Genomic DNA, 23,903 nt, shown 5'->3' on the forward strand with positions numbered 1-23,903 from the left:
AATAAATACATATGTCTTAATTTGGTAGTGTGCCAGGAGTTTTTGGTCATGTAAAATATGTGGCCTGGCTTCGGGAAGTTTAAGAAAAAAAGTAGATTTAGGAGCTATTGTAAAGTGACCTTGAGAGTTTTGAAAGGCGCTTATAAATTAAATGTATTATTATTATTGTTATTATTATTATTATTATTATTATTATTATTATTATACGAGGTACGTTCAATTCAACATCGAATACAAGCTAATTTGGTCAAGATCCGCAAGAGGGCAGCACTTTGTAAAGAGCGATAAACGTCGACATTACTTTCTCAGTAGAACGAGATTCGTGTAGCATGTTTGCTAACTGGCTAGCCGACTTCATGTGCTCTTGCGGTGATAGTAATGGAACTGATTTGGTGAGTGGATATTAAAGTAATATTTTTTCGAGGGATATACTGACACTTGATGTGCCAGTTGTCATCACATGTGACAATAAGCCGTACCTTGGAAACGCTGCGTTTGAGTTCGGAAGCTCGTAGCCGTTACCAGAGATTGTAACGTAATGTACAGTACTCCGCACATAAGTAATTTAGGTACGTTATCAATTGGAATCACACATAATGGCTGACAATGAGCTAATGTACACATCTGTCATTATCTGAATCGACCGTTCTGTCTTGCAGTACGTATCTAAAAAGTGGGTTGAGTAGTCATACATTTTACTCAAGTAAAATTACCTTTAAATTGGAATATTTGACAACCCACGTCGCCTGTACGGCACATATGCAAACTTCCTCGGAACGATGCCCCCTCCGAAAATAATAAGATAAAAATTACAATTTCTAAGGTGTCATGCTGCAATTCCCCTTTTTTTAACTCATTCACCACCAGACGATATGCAAAAATGTGTCCAGTGTGTCTACTCCAGTGCCAAGTGTTTTTCGTCATTTTCACTCAAATTGCAGGACCCGCAGAATATTGAGTTTTAGGACTACATAAACATTCAACACAGCATTAGAAACCTTAGACTATCTTCTTTTATCAGAAAAAAAATCATTTGTAGCTGTTTTGGTTCTGGAGATATCGGCTGTTAAAATCAGGTGGTTTCTTGCCAAATGTACGATTTTTCCCAAAAAGCCAAGAAAATTAGCTTTTTCTACAGAGAAGCAATTTCAATTAGTGAGGTGATCAATGACCATGTTTTTAACTTTGAGTGACACCTGAAACACCTGGACAGTTGCTTACTTCTATGAACCAACAAAAGAAAAAAACTTAATGACAAAACTACATTCACTGTATTTAGATTTATAACAGATTCAGAAACAGAAACACTGAACAAAAATTACAAGTGTGTGCCTGGGCTATATACAGGTGCATGCATAGGTCATGCTGCAATGTCCCATTTTTTATATTACTTTGCAATTCATCTCAATATCAACCGATATTATAATCAGCAATTTTTAATGCACAATACTTTTAAGGGAGGACCCACCCGTGCCTGATGGTCCCTTCTTCACCAAAGATGTTTACGATCAATATTCCCTCGCACCCAGTAGTAGAGAACTATGGGCTTCTCTCCAAAGGTATGCAAATGATTGAACTAATGATCTCAATCCTGTCAAGTTATTTATTTGTCTACGACAGTATTTTGACATGACAGGGTTTTATGGTAGACATAATGCTGCTTGCTGGTTTATTTATTTACTTAAATTTGATCCTACATCGTCTGAAATATCTATTGATATTATTCATGCTTTTGCAATCATTACTGATATTGACAGAGTCCGTTGTGGTGCAAGAAAGACAACCTTTGAAATACTTAATTGTACACCCGCTCTTAAAAAAGGCAGATGAGTGTTAATTACTGTGACTTCTGTTTTTCCTCTCTGTCGAAGTCTTGCAGAGAATGACAGCACACAACTCAAATGTGGTGCTCAGTCCAAACAAAAGTCAACTACCAAAGAAGTTGCACGGCAGCAGGAAAGCTGCAGCAAGGATGACTCCGGTTGCGACACCATGGACGTCACCACTACTGTGGAAGCTCCAGAAGGTTGTCAAAATTCCCCCAAAGTAAACGGAGCAGATGATGCCTTTCCTCAACCCAGACTGCCCTTCCCATGCCTGTCCAGCCTGGCCAGCAATGAGCAGAGGGCCTATCTGAATATGTTGTGTAGTAAGATGCTCAGAGTTCCTCCACAGGTGACACTAATCTCCTTTGAAAAGTAATTGTCATCAGGCAACTCCTTGTCGCATTCCTTCATTTGTTCTGCTCACATTTTAGCACCTAAAAGCCCGAGTCGACAAAGAAGTAATGCAATTTCAGAGGTATTTGCAAGATGTGGCCAAAGTGTGCGCAGACGACTACAGTTTCATATCCCAGGGAGCACTACAATATGCCGAGGTACACGCACGATGCCGTTCTGGCGTTCTGCGATTTATGATTTGAACCGAAAATGATTTTGTTCGTCCTCAGGAGTATTTGAGGGCACGTTTGGAGCGTATCCAAACATTACCTCAGATCTATCAGATATGTGAGATGACCAGTTTGACTGGCGGAACGTTCAACCCGGCACTGTCCCTCACCTTGGAAAAACAGCTTGTTGTCATGGTAATGTGTTTTCACCCAGGCTTGATCCAGACATTTTTGGATAGAATGCAGTTTCTCCGTTGTGGGTTTAACTTCAACTTGAATAGTTGAATTGCAAAAAAAAAAAAAAACAGTTCCTTTTATGTTCGTCCATTTTCTTTATTTCCGTATTTGGAACCTTCTTTAATCTCCTCAGGGCAGTGTGGATATCACAAGCTGCGTGATAATGGCTGCTGATGCACAACTTGCAACAGATTATCAAAGTGTTTCATCAGAAAATCCTCCAGCCAAAAAAGCTAAGGACAAGCACGCTGTAAGCAATTGTTTCACTTTTTTTATAACTACTTCTCTAAAGTAAGTTGCAAAAATTCCTTTTGTGACTGCTGAGAAGAGGATTCATGACCCTGGATCTTTAGTGACTCACATTTTGGTTGTGGCGGTTTTCACAAAGGACACCAGGTATTCCTCACATAGCGATTTTTCTGTTGCCCCCTGCAGGCAATCAGCAGCGATCACAATGCCGAAAAGCTTTGTGAACGCTATGAGCCTCATGTGTGTCTCACCCGAGAGGCCCTGGTGACACTGTTGGACAACCACGGTCCTGACTTTGCTCAGAGATGGGAACTTCCTGTTTGCATTAAAGTCAATCATGGAAAAGGTAATACGCGAGGGGGCCACGGTTTGCAATATGGTCTCGTTCCGTCAGTGGCGGGACCTGGATTAGCAACACAATATATTTGCTTATGCAGCTAGCTACCGATACAGTGTGCTAGCTCTGGCCAGTATGCTTTTGCCACGCACTAGCGGTGTGTGATCGCAACAGTCATTTGTTTCAAGGGTCAGAAATCTACCTGGACGCCTTCACAATCAGTTCTGCAGGCCCTGTAGCATAAAATAAGTGTAGATGAAACTGTTGCTTTAACCAATCAGAGTTCGAGTTGGCAACCAAAGGACTGCTGGAAGGCACTGGAAACGTCAGAGTTTTAGCAAACTATGATTGACTAGTCACTAGTCAACCCAAAAGGGTTGCCAACTTGAGATCTGATTGGTTAGAGCAACCGTTTGATCGACACATTGATGCTCCAGGGCCTGCAGAAGTAATTGTGAAGCGTCCAGGTAGATTTCTGACCCAGTAACGAATGATGGCAGGAATGTGATTGCTTAAATGCTTAAACATGAAAACACACATCTAGAAGCAGTACAACAGGGGAAAAGTAACAACAGGAAGCTGAAAGACAATTTGCAATTACAGTAAAGTCTCGTTATATCGATATTCAAGGGAGTCCGAAAAAATATCGATATAACCGGGACTATCGATATATCCGACCCTGTTTGCATGTAATTTTCTCCGTGCGTGCATAGAAATAGTATCGATATAACCGGGACTATCGATATATCCGATATCGATATAACGAGACTTTACTGTATTTAATAAGAATTCATGGACAAAGTATCATTAACATCAGTCCGTGATTCAGATATTTTTAGGCTAGCAGAGAAGGCTTTGCAAGCCCCAACTGTCCACCATTGCGTTCCGTAGCCTGAAATTCAAAATGTATCATCGTCGAGCACTAACTAAGCTAATACAGTTCTCAAGTCATCATCGTGAGACGCCCCAAAGACTGACAGTTCCTGATACACATTCAATATTGCACATTTACATAATTCCTATATGAAATTGAAGGAACAAATTTTAATCTACTTTCATTATGCACACAAAAGTTTACCTATTTACTCCCAATGACACTTTCAACAGCAGATTTTGGAATTCAAAAACTTGTCCCCCCAAAAAATAATCATTCAAGTGATTTTCAACCTACCCAAAAAAATGCCCTACAAAAAATGAGCATTTGTGAAAATAAAATAACCTGAATACACGTGGTTGAAAATCGTTCCAAGTTTTTTTTATGTTTTCGTTGAGACATTCAGCCTGCACGTGCAATTTATCCAGAAATTGCCCAAAACCAACTCGCACATTTATTTGCTTGCAAAAACAAAAAAAAGCGGTTTACTACAAATATAAATAAATAAAATATCCTGTTTTAAAAATAATCATTTGTTGTTCATTCCAGATTGTATTCGAATTATAGCATCATGACTGGTGATTGCAATGTGTCATAAACTCACTCGCAACTCCACCCACAGGTGTGACACAGAAGAAGACTGTTTACATCGAATCGCCCCTCCTAGACAATGAAATAACGCTGAGACAGAAGAATCTCATCTACCACGAGGAAAGTCTAAAACTGTCCTTTAAGAAGAATGGAAAAAGAAACGCTTGCCATTTAATGACGGAACTTCCTGTGGACGATCGGGAACATTCGCTGGTATCTTACACGGTTCACATTTAATGAATGCACATCTTTATTTATTTTTTCATGAGGGGTGACAAACTGTTTCCAAACCAGGAGAGCTCCCAAAGAAACCAGATTTCCCTCGCCAGCGATGATCTCGACTTTGGAGTTGACCTCACTGACCTGGAAACGTTTGGAGAGGCACCAAATAACAAAGTTCAAAAGATGCAAAACGAGCCATTAAAACATTTAAAAAATACAAGTTCACCTTTTTCAAGCAAGGAAAAACATCTCCTCAATCCTCTCAGTCGTAGTTCACAAGAGACGGACACCTCTGTGACGGATATCAAACATTCCCTGTCAACAGAGCAGATGAATCCAACGGATATCAGGGAAGCTCATGAAGCTAACGCTACAAAACCAGCATATGAATCCAATCAAGAAAGTGATCAAGATGTTGAGGATGACAGACTGATCATCGATGACTCAACATCACCATCTCAAGCAGCGACACCCGCCGTGTCCTCCGCCAACCTCCACTCCGCGCCTGTGACCTTAGCATTGCCCTCTCCCGGAAAGGGTACGGTGCGCAGGCAAGAATCCAAACGTTCAAAGGCCCCGGCCGACCAACTGGGGGAGATCTTGCGCATGCAAAAGGCCATGTTCAGTGGGGCCAGTGACGCGGCCACCAAAAGTCCCGCCTTGTCCCAGGAGATCCTCTCACCCACCCGATGTGTGGAACCCCCCTGCCACACCCTCCCGCTGTCTCTAGTGAAACCTTGTGTGACTTCTTACTTGGAGAGGAACCGCCAACAGGGTGGCGAAACCGCAGCTGCTCCCTTAGTGATCCCCACAAACTCCCCGGAGAGGAAAAGTTAGTATCAAGATACTCTTGTAGTCATAGCTTACCATGCTTACCAAGACTTACCATGTTGTAGGACACCCGGGCCTCCAAAAAGCCATAAAATAATCTGTTGTTTCTCTCCAGAAAAGTTAACTCATTCACTGCCATTCCTAAATTTATTCTGGAATTGAAAAGCATGACGTGGAGCGCCATTCCTGAATTTGTTTAGGTTTTGTTTTTTTCTGGTGAGGTGGTGCATTTCAAGCATAGGTCAGACCTTTGGCAATGTTTTGCCTCCTACGAGGGGAGCAGCATTTGGCTTTTGTGCAGCTTCCCCCATTTCAAGTTGAGATAACTCCAGACCAATATAATTTAGGAATTAACATTTTTTTCTGACGAAAGATGAGTCGAAGTTTTCTTACGCTGTGGGTCCTGCAATTTGAGTGAAAATGACAAAAACTCTGGCATTGGAATGTGTGTGTATATATATATATATATATATATATATATATATATATATATATATATATATATATATATATATATATATATATATATATATATACACACACAATAAAGTCTCGTTATATCGATATCGGATATATCGATAGTCCCGGTTATATCGATACTATTTCTATGCACGCACGGAGAAAATTACATGCAAACAGGGTCGGATATATCGATAGTCCCGGTTATATCGATATTTTTTCGGACTCCCTTGAATATCGATATAACGAGACTTTACTGTATATATATACACACAGTAAAGTCTCGTTAGGTCGATATTCTCGGGAGTCGGAAAAAATATCGATATAACCGGACTATCGATATATCCGATCCTGCGGCATGTAAATTTTCTCCTTGCGTTCATAGAAATAGTATCGGAATAAGCAGTACTATCGATATAACTGATATCGATATAACGAGACTTTACTGTATATATATTATTATATATAATTGATTATTTTATCGATACATTCAGTTCCACCTTTGAAATGATAGAAAATTGGAAATAAAAGTATTGTAGAATTTCACTCATTCACTGCCACTTCCTCCAAAGGTTGCTTTTCTGCCTGCTGCCTGGACAGAATTATGTAACACCGCACCGATATGCACAGTTTGAACATTACCGCCGCTCAGAAATGGGAAAATTAAACACAGTTAATGAATAGAAGTTAAATGGTTATTGTTGCGAAAATGTTTCAAATTGAACAGCTTTAACAGATCAAATTTGACCGCAACACAGCTATTTGGTTCTGGGTGGCAAAAAAATTAAGGATAGATCATCAAGTACAATAGATATGATGTTGTTTATGCTCATTGATACCTGGCTGACCTCAATTTTTCACTGTCCGATACAGAAATATTGTCCCAGGAGCTGCAGGCCGGCACTGAGGACGAACAAGACTACACCTCCCCGGAGAGAGGCAACCTGCTCTATAAGCTCTTCAGTCTCCAAGATGTTCTCCTCATCGTTCGCACCTCAGTTTCTGTCGCCCAATCCAGGAAAATATTCCCAAACCCAAACCATGTAGGCATGTCAAAATATGTCCGCAACTCATCTTAACGTGGTTAACTCATTCACTGCCCGGCGATGTGCAAAAATTTGTAGCATGTTACAACAAATTTTGTAGGATATGTTTTGAAGACCGAGATCTACATTCAGTAGTCAATATCAAAAATTCTGGGAATGCATTCCTCCAAAACATACAGTACACATTTTACAGCAAGGACTTATCTACGCCATTACTTTTACCTGTCACGTAATTAAAGTACATTTCCTCTCCAAATGTCACAAGATTTTATTGCACAAAATATTTTTGGGTGCTTAGCTCATTGACTGCCAGACAATGTGCAAAAATGTGTCCACTCCAATACCAGGGTTTTTGTCATTGTCACTTCAATTCCTGGACTCACAGAATATTGAGTTTTAAGACGACATAAACATTCAATGCAGCTTAGACTCTCTTCTTTTATCAGAAAAAAAAGAGTTATTTTCTAAATTATATGGGTCTGAAAGGAGGGCGGATGTCCAAAACATACAATGCAATACATACATATTGTTTTATATAGCGCTTGAACAATAGCTGAAGCTGGAACAAAGCGCGAACATGGAAAGAAGGGAAATGCTGCCCACTTGTAGAAAAGAAAAAAAAACATTGCCAGAAGCCATGGCCAGCGCTTCTTCGCCACCCAAGCATAACATGTCATACATGTCATATTTTCAATTCCTGAATAAATTTGGGAATGGCAGTGAATGAGTTCCGCCGATATTTTCTTTTTGTCCTTCAAACCAGGTTGTGCCGGTGCATGTTTTGCCCAAACTGGAGTACCAGCTGTGTCACGGGGTTGAATGTCTGAGTAACAGTGAGGCTTGCCAACTTTGGACGGAAAGGGCACTTCACTCCAGCACAGTTTCCTTCGTAGGTAAAAAAAAGTTTTATTTCATCAGAATATTCCCAATTTTTTTCAATGCTTAGTGCTGGAAAGTTGCATTTATGTGGCTGTAAGGAGTCATTTTATTTTCCCCCCTTAAGCAAATGACCCTGCCACATGAACCAACAGAATAGTATTTAGATGACTCACCTTCTCCTCCCGCTGCAGACTAATTTAAGTTTATACTGTTGCCATAAGAACAGCCATAGCCTGAAAGCAACCTCAGACCTCAAGATACAGGAAAATCTTGTCGCTTTAGTCTTTTTTTGTTTGTTTTTTGTGAAATTGCACTTCATCTGGTTTGGTTTATGTCATAAAATGTTTTAACGGGTTATCCTCAGTTGACTTTGACATAAAAAAAATTGGGAGAGGTCATGGTTATGGTGCCCACTGCGAAAACATTGGTGTCACCATGGACAACCTGATAGACCGTATATTGAGAAAGCCATGACATATGACTTCATTGTCCTCCTGCGTCAGCGTCTTCAAGCTAAATATGAAAAACATTGATAAAGGCTTATGTCACTAGCCCAGCTGATATTAGACTTCCCCATTTTGTGGCTGATGGCTCATCATGTGGTTATCTCCTTATTGTCTATTTGTGGCTTAAATTCGGTTCATGACTGAGAGAGGGATTTTTTTGTTGAGGAGGTAGAAAAATCATGTTCATGGCAGGCGTTGCAGTCATCTGTGGTGTTGTTGATGAAGGAAAGCTCTTGTTGTCTGCACTCATTAGCTTCCTCTCTATCCCTTTCTTTCGGCGTAGCTCACATCAATCCGCACACTTCCAAAGTTGCTCTGTTCAGAAGGCTGCCTGATGCTTGGAAAGACAACATCTCCTGCGGGTTCAAGTGAGTTGATGAATTTGTGAGATGATTCCACTTTTGATTAACTCATTCACTGCCAGACGGTGTGCAAAACTGTCCACTCCAGTGGCAGGGGTTTTGTCATTTTCACTCAAATTGCAGGACCCACAAAATATTGGGTTTTAGGACGACATAAACATTCAATGCAGCGTAAGAAACCTTTAGGCTCTCTTCTTTCATCAGGAAAAAAAGTTAATTCCTAAGTTATATTAGTCTGGAGTTATTTGAGCTTGAAATGGGGGCGGCTTTACAAAATACAATACATACATGTTGATTTAAATAGCACTTTAACAACAGCTGAAGCTGTTGTTAAAGCGCAAAAAGCAAATGCTGCCCCTTCGGGGAAGGGAAAAACGTTGCCAAAGGTCTGACCAGCACTTTATCGGCACCCCCGCAAGAAAAAACCAAAACCCGAACAAGTTTGGTAATGGCGCTCAACGTCACACGTTTTCTCAATACTTTTAGGAATGGCAGTTAATATGATAGCTCACATCCTGCATGCGGTTAATTGGTTAAAAAAATAATTTAACTCATTCACTGCCATTCACGAATGTATTCGGGAATTGAAAATATGACGTAGAGCACCAATCCCGGATTTGATTGGGTTTTGGTTTTTCATGCTTGGTGCTGATAAAGCACTGGCCATGGCCTCTGGCAGTGTTTTTTTTTTTTCCGCAAGGGGGCAGCATTTCCCTTTTGTCCATTGTTAGCGCTTGTTCCAGCTTCAGCTGTTGTTAATGCGCTATATAAACCAATGTGTATGTATTGCATTTTATTTTTGACAGCCGCCCTCATTTCAAGCTCGTATAACTCCAGACCTATATAATTTAGGAATTAACATTTTCTGATGAAAGACGAGAGTCTAAGATTTCTAACGCTGTATTGATTTTTATGTAGTCCTAAAAATATTCTGTGGATCCTGGAATTCAAATGACAATGACAAAAACCTTGGCACTGGAGTGGACACATTTTCATACATCTGGCAGTAAATTAGTTAATATAGCGGCCATGTTTTTCATCACCATCACAGCCTTTGGTTTTGTCAGGATTGCCTACAGCATGTCAACATATCAACAAAATGTAATACGCTTATTTTTGTTCACAGGCCAGTGAAGTCGCTCAACATTCTGCACCACCTTTTGAAAAAGCTGACAAAGTAAGTTGCCGACAACGCAAGACGTTGTAAAGACAACAAACACTTGAGATGGTCAGGGGTGAGCCCTCTTCCATTTCATTATTTCTCTGCTTTGTGAATCTGTGTAAAATATTTTCATTGACTGTTTTGTTTTTTTCATATCAGCGAGCTCTCAAACAGCCTTTAAAAAAATCAAGCAAGCAGACTGCAACGACATTAAACTTAATTCAATTTGGAGCACATACGATTTGGGTAGAGTCATCTTGTCATGAGTAATTCACGAAATAAAATAGTTTTTCCCATACAAATATGATACCTTAAAATGCTAAACTCCAATATCAAATACAGGATACCAGAAGCCATATGAACAGTAAGGTTAGCATCTCCGCTGGCACTTCGACCTCCATGTAGTTAGCGTTAGCTAACAGGAAGGCTGATCCTTATCAAAAGCCATAATGTTGATTCCTATCACTCATGCAAACTAAAGATAAGTTTAACGACTGTATACTGAAATAAACAATTTTGAAGATGACTGACAGACTCATTAAAAAAAGAGTAATGGACAGTCAAAATAAGATGTGGATTGGCGAGCGCTACGGTTATTTTCATTATGTTTATCGTGGCCATGATGCTTTTAGCTCGATGCTATTTAGAGTTTGGTAAAATACATTGGTGAATGTCATTCATATTTTATGAACCGCATTGCTCCTATTACACTGTGTTGTCAGACACAGTGCCCAAGTTTTCATGTTAGTTTACATTCCAATTTGCCTTCACTGGGTACCTCTCGCTGTGGCATCATAAAAGGGCGAAGAAAAAGCAAATCACATTTGTAGAGTTAATCTTTTACAGTGTATGTCTCAGAATGTGGAGTGCATTCCTGGTATGATGGTTGGTTTGAACTTTTTTTTCAGTCAACCTTAGGTCTGTGATTTTAGTCTGCTTCCATGTTTGTGTAGGAATTGCACAACTCGCTTCTCACAACCCAAGTAGCACGTTCCGCTTTTAACATTCCAATCACCAGAAAGAAGTCACACTGACACACCTGTGTGTTTGGTTTGTAGAATGGAAGAAGGGCAATACCTGATCACCCACAAACCTGAGGAGCCTTTTGTGACTTTATTAAAAGCAACCGACGGGAAACCCTGTCGAACCGCGTACGACTTGCGCCAAGTCCACAATGGTCTCCCCCGGACTCCCGCTAATGCCCCCGTTCCTTGGATACCTGTGGATCCCACTGTGCCTCTGGCATTCCACAAGAAGCACGGCCGGGTCCCCTGCACGTTTCCCCCTCGATCTGCGACGCAGGTGAAAAACTCGATCACACTCACTTTCAATGTATACGAGCACACGAAAGAATCTCGGGAACTAAACCGATGAAAGGTTTTTCGGTCGCTTCTGATACTGGCTGAACCAGTGCCAAAGCCGCACGTCTATAAGTGCAGAATGTACATGCTGGACAGAAAAGAGCCAGACCCTGCAAACTACTCTACTCGGCACAGTTGACTAGTCAACTCAGTGACATTCGTTCGGATACATCCATCCATTATCCGAGATAGAGTCGCGATTTTCAATAGCGAAGCCCGGATTTCCCTCTCCCCAGCCACTTCTTCCAGCTCTTCCTGGCAGATCTTGAGGCGTTCCCAAGCCAGCTGGATGACGTAGTCTCCTCAGCGTGTTCTGGGTCATCCCCGGGGTCTTTTGCCAATAGGGCATGCCCGATACACCTCACCAGGGAGGCATCTTACTCAAATGTCCGAGCCACCTCATCTGGCTCCTCTCTATGTGAAGAAGGAGCAATGGATCGACTCTGAGCCCCTCCCGGATGTCACCAAATAATATTTTTTATTCTTCGAGAAGTCAGACAGTCTGTTATAGTTTCTCATCAGAGCTTTCTGATTCAGCACAAATCCTAAAACTCAAAATCACCAGTATTTATGCCGTCTTTTCTTTCTTTCGGCAGGATTCGGCCAATGGCTATGTCGCCAAGGCGGGCAAACCAGGAGGGAAGAAGAAAAAGAAGAAAAAGGAATACTCAGCAAATCACAAAAAATACCCATACAAACTCACCCGGCATTCAGTTTAAGATCACGCAGTACTGTCAGATACTCTCTGCTGAAACACTCAAGCGGGAGTAGTATCATTTTTGTATGTGTTATCTTCTTATATTGGAAAAGCAATAAAACTGTAAGCATTCAAATCAAATGGGTTATGAGATCGGTACGCCTGAGGAAGAATTGTATTCATCAAAGCTGAGTGAGTAGCTCAACTTTGGCAGGATAAACTTTGCAATGGCTTGCTTGTTCTACTGGGTGGAGTCAGGACTGGGTGGGTGGAGGGGGGAAGGAGGAGGTGAAAAGGGGAAGTCCTCTCCCTGTGGCAGTCGCAGCGGCGTTAAATCTCCACACCCTTTTTTCTCCGACACATCAACACAGGATTCGTCGGTCTTGTGCCAACTTTTACAAGTTAGGTAAGTTTCACCGTTGTTGGGCAAGCTAAAAGAACTTGGTTGGTTGTATAACAATGTTTTAGGATCTGGATAGGAACAGCACAAAAAATAGCTGATACACGGACTACGATCAGGAATTGTTTGTGCCAAAGTGCTTTTGCTCAGCTGCGGCTATCTATGTTTCAGAACAATGTACTGTTCACATAGCCTCCATGTGTGATTTTTTTTTTACAGGGTGTGTCCACTGAATGTGTGTCAATGATTAGCAAGCAACCTCTAAATTATATGCTGTTTTTTTTTTCAAACTGCCCATTGTAGGATGTGGGTGTGCAGTAGAATTATGTCATTGAATCCGTCGACAAAAAAAGTGTCCTATTCTGCCTCAGTGATGGCATTAGACTGATTCATGATCACATGGTGTCTCACTTTTTGCAGGACAGTGAAAATGGCGATGGTGGCTGAATTTTTGGGGCAACTGGCCCTTAACCCTGAGGTCAAGCCAAACCGATGTTCCACTTTTTTAATATGCATCATGTGCTTTTATGTTATTGATAGACTGTGTGTCTCATTTCATTTCACAGTCCCACGAGCCAAAATACCCGACTGTCCTACCTGCGTTGGACTTCGACCCTGAAAAAGATGCTGCGAGGATAGAGACGGCTATCAAAACAAAAGGCAAGATACATGACGTGCAATTCTATTGAACGCATGCAGTGTCTCTTGACGGACTCTCGGACTCTGTATTTGTGAGTCAGCATTCTGGCTTCAAAAAACATTTTGGGAACTCATCCAAATCTGACCACAGTGGGAGCAGAACACTATGCAAAACATTCGATGGAAGCTCCTGGTAACAGCATTTTGTTAGGATGATCATTTGTTTCCGTGAAAGTGTTGATGGTGTACTTTTGACTGTTCTGGAAAACAACTGAACAATTGTTTCCGCTCGAATGTACCGACACCTCAAAATCACTTTCTCAAATCATGTGTTTGGGCGAAGAGGGGGGAAAAATGTTCCCATATTTTTTTCAAGGTCCATTTAATAGAATGACCATTCAACACAGATCCGGTCAGCGTTGAAATGAGACTTTGACTCTTTCCACTGACATTCCTGTCACTAAATGTTTCAGTTATAACAGGAAAATAGACCCCAAAAAATCCTGACCTGACCTTTAACACACTATCGACAGGTGTGTTTTGAGATGCTTGACGTCATACAAAAATGTATCGATGGCGTTGGTCTTGATTAGGGTTGGAAGTCGCAGGACAGCTTGACGACTTAACAACTCAAACTAGCATTCAAGGGCAATCCTTCACATACATGTTTGGAATGTGAGAGGAAGCTGGCATGCATGCAAAAAACCCACGCCAGCTCGGAGAGAACATGCCACCACAGAGGAGGGCTGATGTAAATATTTGAACCCCAAATAATACAGCGCTTTTTTTTTTGTTCTACAAGTTAAAAAAAAACCTAAACGATAGAATTTCGCTGACCGCGCAAATCCACACTTTCGTTATCTTGTATTTTTTAAGACACCTTTTATTTTGTATTCTTATTAAAGTGTTTAGATGCCCTGAACTCATTCGCTGCCTTTCCCCAATTTGTTCGGGAATTGAAAAATGTAACATGGAGCGCCATTCCCTAATTTGTTTGGGTTTGGTTTTTCTTCTGGGTTGTGCCGATAAAGCACCGGTCAAACCTCTGGCAATGTATTTTCCCTTCCGAGAGGGGGCATTTCCTTTTTTTTCCATGTTCGTGCTTTGTTCCAGCTTCAGCTGTTGTCAAAGCGCAATGTAAACCAATATGTATGTATCACATTGTATTTTGGACAGCCGCCTTCATTTAAAGCTCAGATAACTCCAGACCCATATAATTTAGGAATTAACTCACTCACTGCCAGACATGTGCAAAAATGTGTCCACTTCAGTGCCAGGGTTTTTGTCATTGTCACTCAAAATCAAGGACCCACACAATATTGAGGTTTAAGACTACATGAACATTTAATGCAGCGTAAGAAACTAGACTCTCTTCTTTCATCAGAAAAAAATGAGTTAATTCCTAAATTATTTGAGCCTGGACTTATATGAGCTTGAAATGAGGGCGGCTGTCCAAAATACAATGCAATACATACATATTGGTTTATATGGTGCTTTAAACAACAGCTGAAGCTGTAATTAAGTGCTAACCTGGAAAAAAGGGAAATGCTGCCCCTTGTGGAAAGAACAAAACATTGCCACAGGCCATTCGTGAATGGCAATGAATGATTTAGTTTTTTTTTTTTCTGATGAAAGAAGAGAGTAAGGTTTCTTATGCTGCATTTAATATTTATGTATGCAGATCAAACCTCTAAAAAGATGGAGGATACTGATTTGCTCTGGCGACCCCCTTGAAAGGAAAAGCCGAAAGGAAAAGAAGAATGTTTATGTAGTCCTAAAACTCAATATTCTATGGGTCCTGCAATTTGAGTGAAAATGACAAAAACCCTGGCACTGGAGTGGACACATTTTTGCACGTTGTCTGGCAGTGAATGAATGAGTTAATGAAGTGTCTTTTCTGGCCTTCAGGTGTGGACGAACAAACCATCATTGACATCCTAACAAAACGTACATACTCCCAGAGGAGAGAAATTGCATTTGCTTATGAAAGGAGAGCAAAGAAGGTAAAGTTTTTTGTTGTTTTTTTGGGGGGGGGGGGGATAAGAAACCATCTGAACTTAGAGAGAATTATGAAACATGCGCTGGGTCACCTGTTCGGGGGACCTCATTGTGACGTCAGTTTCTTGCAGGACATGATCTCAGCTTTAAAGGGGGCGTTGTCCGGATCTGTGGAATCAGTCATCCTTGGCCTGATGAAAAGCACGTCCCAGTATGATGCCTCAGAAATTAGAGGATCTATTAAGGTACACAAAAGGCCACCCACAACATAGTTTTTTTGTTTGGCATGCCAACAGGCGTCTTTCCTTGGTGGCCCTCCCCCCTTGTGTGAACGACATCCAGAATGCAGAAATTTACTTTCTTTCAGGGTCTTGGCACTGATGAAGAAACGCTCATCGAGATTCTGTGCTCCCGCAGCAATTCGGAGCTGCAGGAGATCAAACAAGTTTACAAAGAGTGTGAGTCACAAATCCAAATGAAGCGCCCGTAAAAACACAAGGGGGATTCATTTTCAACAAATACCAAATTAATTAATTAACTCATTCACTGCCGGGCGATGTGCAAAAAAATGTGTCCACTCCAGTGCCAGGGTTTTTGTCATTTGCAGTCAAATTGCAGGACCCACAGAATATTGAGTTTTAGGACTACTTAAACATTCAATGCAGCGGTAGAAACCATAGACTCTCTTCTTTCATCAGAAAAAAAGGAGTTAATTCTTAAGTTATATGGGTTGAAATAACGGCGGATATGCAAAGGAAAATGCTGCCCCCTCGTTGGAGGGAAAAACATTTCCAGACGTTTAACCAGCGCTTTATCGGGACTCCCTCTGCAAGGAAAACCAAAACCCAAACAAATTTGGGAATGGCTCTGTACGTCATGCTTTTCAATTCCCGAATAAATTTGGGAATGGCAGTGACTGAGTTAATTACAATACAGTACATCCTAATTTATATTGCGATTTCACAACAGCTGCAGCTGTAACAAGGCGCTTCACATAATAGTCAACACAAAGCAAAATAATAAACGCAACAGGAACATAAAAGCATGGACAGTTGTGCAACCTTAACGACTTTCCCCATGTACTCTATTATGTTTGAGTACAAGACAAACACTTATATGTGAAGCAGTTCTAGATGAGAGAGGATCGGATAAAAGCCTCCTTTTCATCAGTGGATCAGAGACATCATGGTGGAATGTGCACGTCTACTACAAGCTAAGTTTTGAAAGCAAACACGAAGCTATAGCATCCATTCACAAAAAGAGATTGTCTCACATCTTCTGTCCCATGTAAATCCGGTTAGATTCCAAGGCGCGATTGTAATTAAGTAGTTAATAGCTAAATAAATACATAAATCAATAGTAAAGAAAGAAAAAAACAACATCAGCTAATTCGTGCGGCTGCACAAATAAATGGAGTGGCAATGTGACGCATATTTCCGCTTCCCCACAGTGTTCAAGAAGGACCTGGATAAAGACGTTGCGGGCGACACTTCCGGAAATTTTGCAAAACTGCTGCTGGCTCTGGTGCAGGTGAGTTTTGACGCAAATGCCAACCATGCGGTTTTGCTTTCATCATTTTAAGACCGAATCCGAACCTTCCGTGTGCACAGACCAAACGTGACGAGCCTTCCTCCGTCGTGGACTATGAAAAGATTGATGAAGACGCCAGAGTAAGTTTTGTTCACACAAACAGATTCATATTTACAACAACGTCACATTCCAAAGTTGTAATATTTGAATTACATTGTCGTAAAACACACGTCACTCCTTTTAGGCACTCTGAATAAAATGCCCTTGATTGCTATTTGCTTGGTATTTAACATCAGAGCAACTTAAAGGACAACCGACGTCTCCGGACAAGTTGTGTCCATAATTTGTAAAATGGCTTCAAATGACTTCTACTGAGCGTATTTTAATAAGATTCCACCGCATATAGCTATATTTCACATTTTAAGACTCGCGCTGAATATTCAGGAAGTCTTGTTTTTGAGTTGGTGACGAGTCCGTACGTGACGTCACTAAAGAAACGCCCCTGACGGAAAAAAAGACACATTGTAGCAGTCCTTCCATCACGTCAATGTATTTTGCTGTACTTGTTTGGTCTGAAAACCTTGTGTTGCACCCAAAAGCCGCCAGAAGAGGGCGTCCAAGCTCCATATAAGGAATTTATCAGCCTGTGGAAACAGAGGTGGCCACAGGAGATCGCCATTTTGTGCCTCTTTTCTGGGACGCTACATTGCAGTCCAGATGCCTCAAAATGACACGGAATAAAATATTTGATTGATTACAAACATGTATGCTTTCTTCTTCAGAACTATTTGAATCATATTCATAACTGAATGTGTAACAAGAAAGCATATTCTCCGAATCTGAAGCCATTGTTTTGATTCTGCAGCAATGCAAGATGCCTTGGCGTGACGTCACGAACTGAGGAATTTTTATTGGTGTTTTGCATTTGAATAAAAATATCATACTGCGTGTTTTGGGTATTTTAGATGCTATAAAACGTTTTTCTGGTGTCAAGTTAAGAAACAAAAAAGTGACGTCGGTTTTCCTTTAAGAGAGTCATAACTATAATAAATGCCATTTCCAAATGACTTTGCCAAGGGACGCTGTGTCATTTGTGCTCCTGATCATTTTCCTACCATCCATTATTTCAAACAGACAAGACTTGGATGATTTTTTTTTTTCTCATAAAAAGGGGGACACAACTTACTGACTAGGGTCTTTCTGATTCAACACAGAAACTGTATGACGCCGGCGTGAAGACTAAAGGAACGGATGTGGCCACCTGGATCTCTATCATGACTGAGAGGAGTGTCCCTCACCTGCAAAGAGGTTTGAGCACACATCATTGCTGTGTATACAATAACTTGTTTTTAATAAGCAATGGAAATATAAAGCAGCTCACAATACGCTTCCCTCCCTAGTGTTTCAGAGGTACAAGAGTTACAGCCCCTATGACATGCAGGAGAGCATCATGAAGGAAGTGAAAGGAGACCTGCAGATGTCCTTCCTAGTTCTCGGTACATAAATCGCATACATCGAATACATAAATCACAGGTGTTACTTGCATCTGTATTTCTTACTTTATTTTCTCTGTTTTCCCAGTTCAAAGCTTTGAGAACAAACAGCAGTACTTTGCCAACAGACTCCACAACGCTATGAAGGTAAATAAATGTGTGACGGTAAAAATGGAGATGTTCTTCATATGAACACCAAAATAAAAAAAGAAATATGTCCAAATGATGCAGTTTGGTTAACCCAGCTCTTGATTTACACAATTTTGACATATGTGCTAAATGGGGACCTAGAAATGTAATAGAGTTGATGTTTCCATCCATCCATTTTTCAGTGACAGTAAAAATTGAGACGTTCTTTATATGAACACCAAAATAAAATTAAAAAGAAATAACGTGTCCAGATGATGCAGTTTGGTGAACCCAGCTCTTGAATTACACAATTTTGACATATGCGCTGACTGAGGACCTAGAAATGTAATAAGAGTTGATGCCCCCCCCCCCATCTTACTTGATGGGGTTGAGATTGGGGCTTTTGAGTATTCCACATACCCTTCTCCAACCACAGTGATGAGGAGCTTCCACAAACGCATTTCGTCACACTGGAAGCATTGAATTGATTAATTAACAGGTGGTGGATTTTCTTTTGAAAACAAAAACCAAAACAGTTGGGTCATAGAAGTCCATTTTGTTTTTGTTTTTTTTTTGTTTTTTAAGCAAGAAAAAATCTTATTTAAGTTTTAAAGAGTTACAATCATGAGAGAATGCAAATGAAATGTATTATTATTATTATTATTATTGTTATTATTATTATTATGGTTGTTGTTGTTATTGTTGTGGTTGTTGTTGTTGTATGTCCCATTGAGACAATGTTGCTCACTTGGGCTAGCTAGCTGGCTATCTAGCAAGCTCTCTAGCTGGCTATCTATTACTTATCTATTAGCTAACTAGCCAACTTTCTATCTATTTGAGGTATTCTGGGTTGAGCGAACGCTGGCGCTTGTGGCTGCCGCTGCTCACCCACAAAAAGAAACTATCCTGGAACAGGCACTTATAAATGAAATGTCTTATTATTATTATTATTATTATTATTATTATTATTATTATTATTATTACAGTGAAAGGTGTGTTCAGATACTTTTGGTCCACCCTTTGGATGAGATAGATGTCAACAGATTTATGGTGTTCTTTTAAACGGCTAAGCCGATTTTAAAATATGAGATGCCACACACAAGACAAAAATCTGTATTTTTTTACCATTTATAGTCAAATAATTTGTTGCAGTACCAAAACTGACCTCGGGGAGGCATCACAGTGCTACATGGTAAACACTAAGAAGTACAGTCGGTCGTTGGGAAAATATAATGGGAGATGCGAGGCCAACTATTATGATTATAATGATACATTTCATTTATCAATGCCTTTCAAAACTCCCAAGGCCACTTTACAGTCGCAGGATGAGTTTTTCTGTGGGTGAGCAGCGGCAGCCACACGCGCCAGGTTTCACTCGACCTGGAAGTAACTCAAATATATAGAAAGCTAGCTGGCTAGCGAATAGATAGCTAATAGCTAGGGAGCTAGATTGCTAGCCAGCCAGCTATATAGCTAATACATAGCTAGCTCGATAGCTTTTAACTACAATTTGAACATTCTTCTCATTTGCATATTCACTTTAATATATATTTCACTTTAATTTATATTTGTCGAAAGCTTTGCGGTCGCTTCCTAATTTGCTCTCGTTCCAATTGATGCCACAGTCATGGACTTTGCCAAAACGCACACATCAAATCCTTTAATACTGCGTGATAATTTTTCAAACATACACCGACTTTGCCGTTGTAAATTTAGCTTTAACATGAACGGTTTTTCCACCAAACAGGCTTGAGTACATCAGTGAGAAAAGATCACTTTTAGCACCTGAGGAAATTTTGTAGCTGCATCTGATAATCAGGTCTTCACTCATTTTGATCAAAAAGGGCGGGGGAGCACTAAAATTCAGTCCAACTATGTGTTTTTGTTGCTGTAGAGCAGAATTAGGTGCAACCGGAGAAAGTGCTGACATTTTTTATTTTATGTTCTCAGAGTAAAGGATGCAAGGAAAAGGTGGTGAGCAGGATCATTGTGTCACGCTGTGAAGTTGACCTGAAGAAGATCTGCTCAGAGTACAAAGCTCACCACGGCAAATCTCTTCATAAGACCATTGAGGTAAGTCCTTTGTTGCATAGCATCAAATATTACAATTTAATTCAAGCAGCCATGATTTCAAAGTGCTCTTTTTTATGCTCCGTTTGCAGGAACATACCAAGGGAGACTACCAGAAGGTTCTGCTGAGCCTCTGTGGACCAGAGGAGTAAATTCCTTTCACTCGACAAATGCAAATAACTGGAACTGGTATGCAAAGAGAGATTTCTTTTTTTTTTTTTTGGCTACATGAAGACTATCTTATTGAAGTAAAATAATAAAGGAGCCCAGCGCGCGTCTTCCTATCTGTAGTTTTCTTTTCTATCCTAAAGAGGGCGTTATAGTAGCGTTAAAAACAAGCCTTCGTTTTTTTTTTTTTTGTGGTTAAGGCGTCGCCCAGTTGATGAAATGCACATTGGCATTTGTATCATTAAATGAACCCGCAGATTATACATGACATTTACATGAATATCCAAAACATATTTAAAGCGGTGAACATTAACTACAATTCCGAAGGAGTGCACAATTGTCGTATTATGAGGAATTGAATTCCTAAATGAGTAATGTCGCCCAATATATTTGTTTACATAAATGTGGTTCAAGAGTAGGTCCAAATACCTTTGCCTTTTTTCCACTACGAGGATCTATGAATATGATTTAATCATTAGTGTGTTTTTCCGTGTTTGTTTGGTGCTAATATTTTAATTAAAAATGTTAATTTTACCTCCGGCAAAGATGATTTGCATAGTACTAAACAAGCGTATATGCAGTGTTTCTGCTGTTTAGTTTGCAGTCTCTCAGGATGGAATAAGCAGCAGCAGTGTTGTCAAGGCATTTCTACTGAAGTATAAGAAAAAAGAAAAAAAAAACATCCCCAAAAGGCAACATGACTTATGCTGAACACAGCGATGAGGAAGAGGAAGCTCATGAAAATAAGTCCTGAAGATCAAACACGGTTTTCAGAAATGAATTCTGTTAAACTGTTAAAAAAAAGGACTTTCAGTTTTAACTAGACATTAGATTTATGGTCATTTTGTAATAATACTGATGACAACGTTTGCCCTTTGTGACGCTTTATGTTTATAGGCAAGGCGGGGGCAAAAAAATATATCTAGCACAAAGTAAGCTAAAACCGTATTTCGCAAGGAGAGGCAAGGAATTTATGAGCCGATATGCTTGACAGATTAATCACTCCATCATAAAGAGGAAAGTACCGCCATATTTCCTCCTTTTTTTTTTTATATGGATGTACAACACGCTGTTCTGCTCAAGGCCATCCCGTGGGGACCGGCGGAGGACCCGAGGGGAAGTCGCTTCTCAATTGAAAGCGTGCAATTTACTGTCCCAAATGCTGACACTTCATCATTCAGACGACTTTAACCCCATGAATGTCAAGCGGCGAGCGCGCAGAGAAAAGCGCCGGCACGTATACCCGCATTACCATAACAACCAATAGCTTGGCGACCCCCCTTTGCCTCCCAAAATAAAGAAATAAATACATAAAGGTCGATAATCATAATCACATTTCCAAGTCTAATATGAGAATAAACAGTGTGCTTTTAAACTGAAAACTATGGAGACGCATTAAGAACAACCTGTTAAAGCCAACTGTTCTACATTTGAAAAATCTCACAACGCACCACCGAGAATAAATAAAATAAAATAACCCATAAAAGCTGTTTATGAAAGCTAAATTGACAGTAGTAATACAGTAGTACATAAGAAAATAAACATTGGTTGTGAATTATGCAGAATTGTTTTAACTCATTCACTGCCATTCCCAAATTTATTCTGGAATTGAGAATATGACGTCGAGCACCATTCCCGAATTTGTTCAGTTTTTGGTTTTTCATGCTTGAGTGCCGATCAAGTGCTGGCCATGGCCTCTGGCAATGCTTTTTTTTCTTTTCCACAAGGGGTCAGCCTTTCCTTTTTTCCCCATGTTAGCACTTTGTTCCAGCTTCAGCTGTTATTGAAGCGGTATATAAACCAATATTGGATTGGATTGGATGCCTTTATTAGTCTATATATTGCATTGTATTTAGGACAGCCGCCCTCATTTCAAGCTCATATAACTCCAGAGCCATATAATTTAGGAATTAACTTGTTTTTTTCTGATGAATGAAGACACTAAGAATTCTTACGCTGTGTTGAATGTTTATGTAGTCCAAAAGTCAATATTCTGTGGGTCCTGGAATTTAAGTGACAATGACAAAAACCCTGGCACTCGATTGCACACATTTGTGCACATCGAAAAAAACATGTCCCTATTCCAGTGAACCTCCAAAAATCAGACGGTTAGGTACGACCGCTGCTGCGAATGGCACATAAAGGTTTTATTTTTAACTCCTTCACTGCCATCCCAAATTAATTCAGGCATTGAAAATTTGATGTTGAGCTTAATTCTCGAATTTGATCTGGTTTTTGGTTTTTCATGCTTGGGTGCCAATAAAGCGCTGGCCAGACCTCTGGCAATGTTTTTTACCCTTCCACACGGGGGCAGCATTTCCCTTTTTTGCATTTCCCTTTTAGCGCTTTGTTGCAGCCTCAGCTGTTATTAAAGCACTATATAAACCGATATGTATGTACTGTGTTGCATTGTATTTTGGACAGCCACCCTCATTTCAAGCTCATATAACTCCAGACCTACATAATTTAGGGATTAACTCTTTTTTTTCTGATGAAAGAAGAGAGTGTAAGGTTTGTAACACTGCATTGAATGTTTATGTTGTCCTAAAACTCAATATTCTGTGGGTCCTGGAATTCGAATGACAATGACAAAAACCCTGGCACTGCAGCCGACACATTTTTGCACGTTGTCTGGCAGTGAATGAGTTAAGCCCTCATTCGGGAAAAAAAGGAAGGTCCTAAAACGAAATAAGTTATTTTGTCCACTTAAAGGTCAACCGACGCCTCCGGACAAGTTGTGTCCATAATTTGTAAAATCACTTCACTTCTACTGAGCAGCGCATTTTACAAAGATTCCACGGCATATAGCTATATATTATATTTATTTTAAGACTTTAAGGCTGAATATTCAGGAAGTCTTGTTTTTGAGTCGGTGACGATTCCTGACGTCACGTCAGGAACACCGCTGACCAAGTAAGCGACACACAATGCATTTTGAGTACTTGGGTACTGAAAACTTCGTGTTGATCCGTGTTGATGGCGAAATTAGAAGGAAAACATAACGCGATGGTGAATCGTTGTGTGTTGCACCAAGACTACTATTTGATACTCACTGACACAAATTCCCAGCACACATATCAGCCTATTTCCAACGGAGCTTGGGCGCCATCTTGTGCATTTTCTGGGATGCGACATTGGAGTCCTGACAGCTCGAATTGATACGGATGGACTTCTTTTTATCGATTGCAAACATTAATGCTTTCCTCTTCAGAACTATTTCAATCATATTCATAACTGGATGAGCAACAAGAAAGCATCTTCTCCGAATCTGAAG

General features: G+C 40.3%; 2 protein-coding genes across 3 annotated transcripts; both read left to right on the forward strand.

The window, feature by feature from the left end:
* Nucleotides 1-307: 307 nt before the first annotated feature.
* Nucleotides 308-12,411, forward strand: ice2 (interactor of little elongator complex ELL subunit 2). 2 transcript variants are annotated; one of them, XM_088996183.1, is made up of 15 exons: nt 308-392; nt 1,458-1,558; nt 1,868-2,175; nt 2,258-2,377; nt 2,450-2,584; nt 2,760-2,876; nt 3,062-3,221; nt 4,709-4,890; nt 4,972-5,731; nt 7,063-7,232; nt 7,999-8,128; nt 8,904-8,988; nt 10,109-10,159; nt 11,203-11,446; nt 12,102-12,411. In XM_088996183.1, exons 1-15 carry the CDS (start codon nt 379-381, stop codon nt 12,222-12,224), a joined length of 2,700 nt encoding a protein of 899 aa, XP_088852309.1. In that variant the 5' UTR covers nt 308-378; the 3' UTR covers nt 12,225-12,411. The 2 variants fall into 2 exon arrangements, with proteins under 2 accessions (XP_088852309.1, XP_088852310.1); XM_088996184.1 differs by having other exon boundaries at nt 1,458-1,559; nt 1,872-2,175; nt 12,102-12,410.
* Nucleotides 12,412-12,480: 69 nt separating this feature from the next.
* On the forward strand, nt 12,481-20,745 carry anxa2a (annexin A2a). The gene is made up of 13 exons (XM_088996185.1): nt 12,481-12,608; nt 13,023-13,080; nt 13,169-13,262; nt 15,150-15,244; nt 15,371-15,484; nt 15,607-15,697; nt 16,690-16,769; nt 16,850-16,909; nt 17,984-18,077; nt 18,170-18,265; nt 18,351-18,409; nt 20,342-20,464; nt 20,554-20,745. Exons 2-13 carry the CDS (start codon nt 13,033-13,035, stop codon nt 20,611-20,613), a joined length of 1,014 nt encoding a protein of 337 aa, XP_088852311.1. The 5' UTR covers nt 12,481-12,608; nt 13,023-13,032; the 3' UTR covers nt 20,614-20,745.
* Nucleotides 20,746-23,903: the final 3,158 nt, after the last annotated feature.

This window comes from Hippocampus bargibanti, linkage group LG05 (assembly GCF_051943395.1).
Source record: "Hippocampus bargibanti isolate YZ-2025 linkage group LG05, ASM5194339v1, whole genome shotgun sequence".
NCBI classification, from domain to species: Eukaryota; Metazoa; Chordata; class Actinopteri; order Syngnathiformes; family Syngnathidae; genus Hippocampus; species Hippocampus bargibanti.

What these genes read in the sequence shown, in the direction of transcription:
- ice2 (XM_088996183.1), top strand. An exon ending in GAGCACTACAATATGCCGAG is followed by an intron (nt 2,378 to 2,449) that starts GTACACGCACGA and finishes GTTCGTCCTCAG; the next exon opens with GAGTATTTGAGGGCACGTTT. An exon ending in TAAAGTCAATCATGGAAAAG is followed by an intron (nt 3,222 to 4,708) that starts GTAATACGCGAG and finishes CTCCACCCACAG; the next exon opens with GTGTGACACAGAAGAAGACT.
- anxa2a (XM_088996185.1), top strand. Translation starts at nt 13,033, where the DNA reads ATGGCGATGGTGGCTGAATTTTTGGGGCAACTGGCCCTTAACCCTGAG. An exon ending in AACTGGCCCTTAACCCTGAG is followed by an intron (nt 13,081 to 13,168) that starts GTCAAGCCAAAC and finishes TTCATTTCACAG; the next exon opens with TCCCACGAGCCAAAATACCC. An exon ending in CAAACAAGTTTACAAAGAGT is followed by an intron (nt 15,698 to 16,689) that starts GTGAGTCACAAA and finishes GCTTCCCCACAG; the next exon opens with TGTTCAAGAAGGACCTGGAT.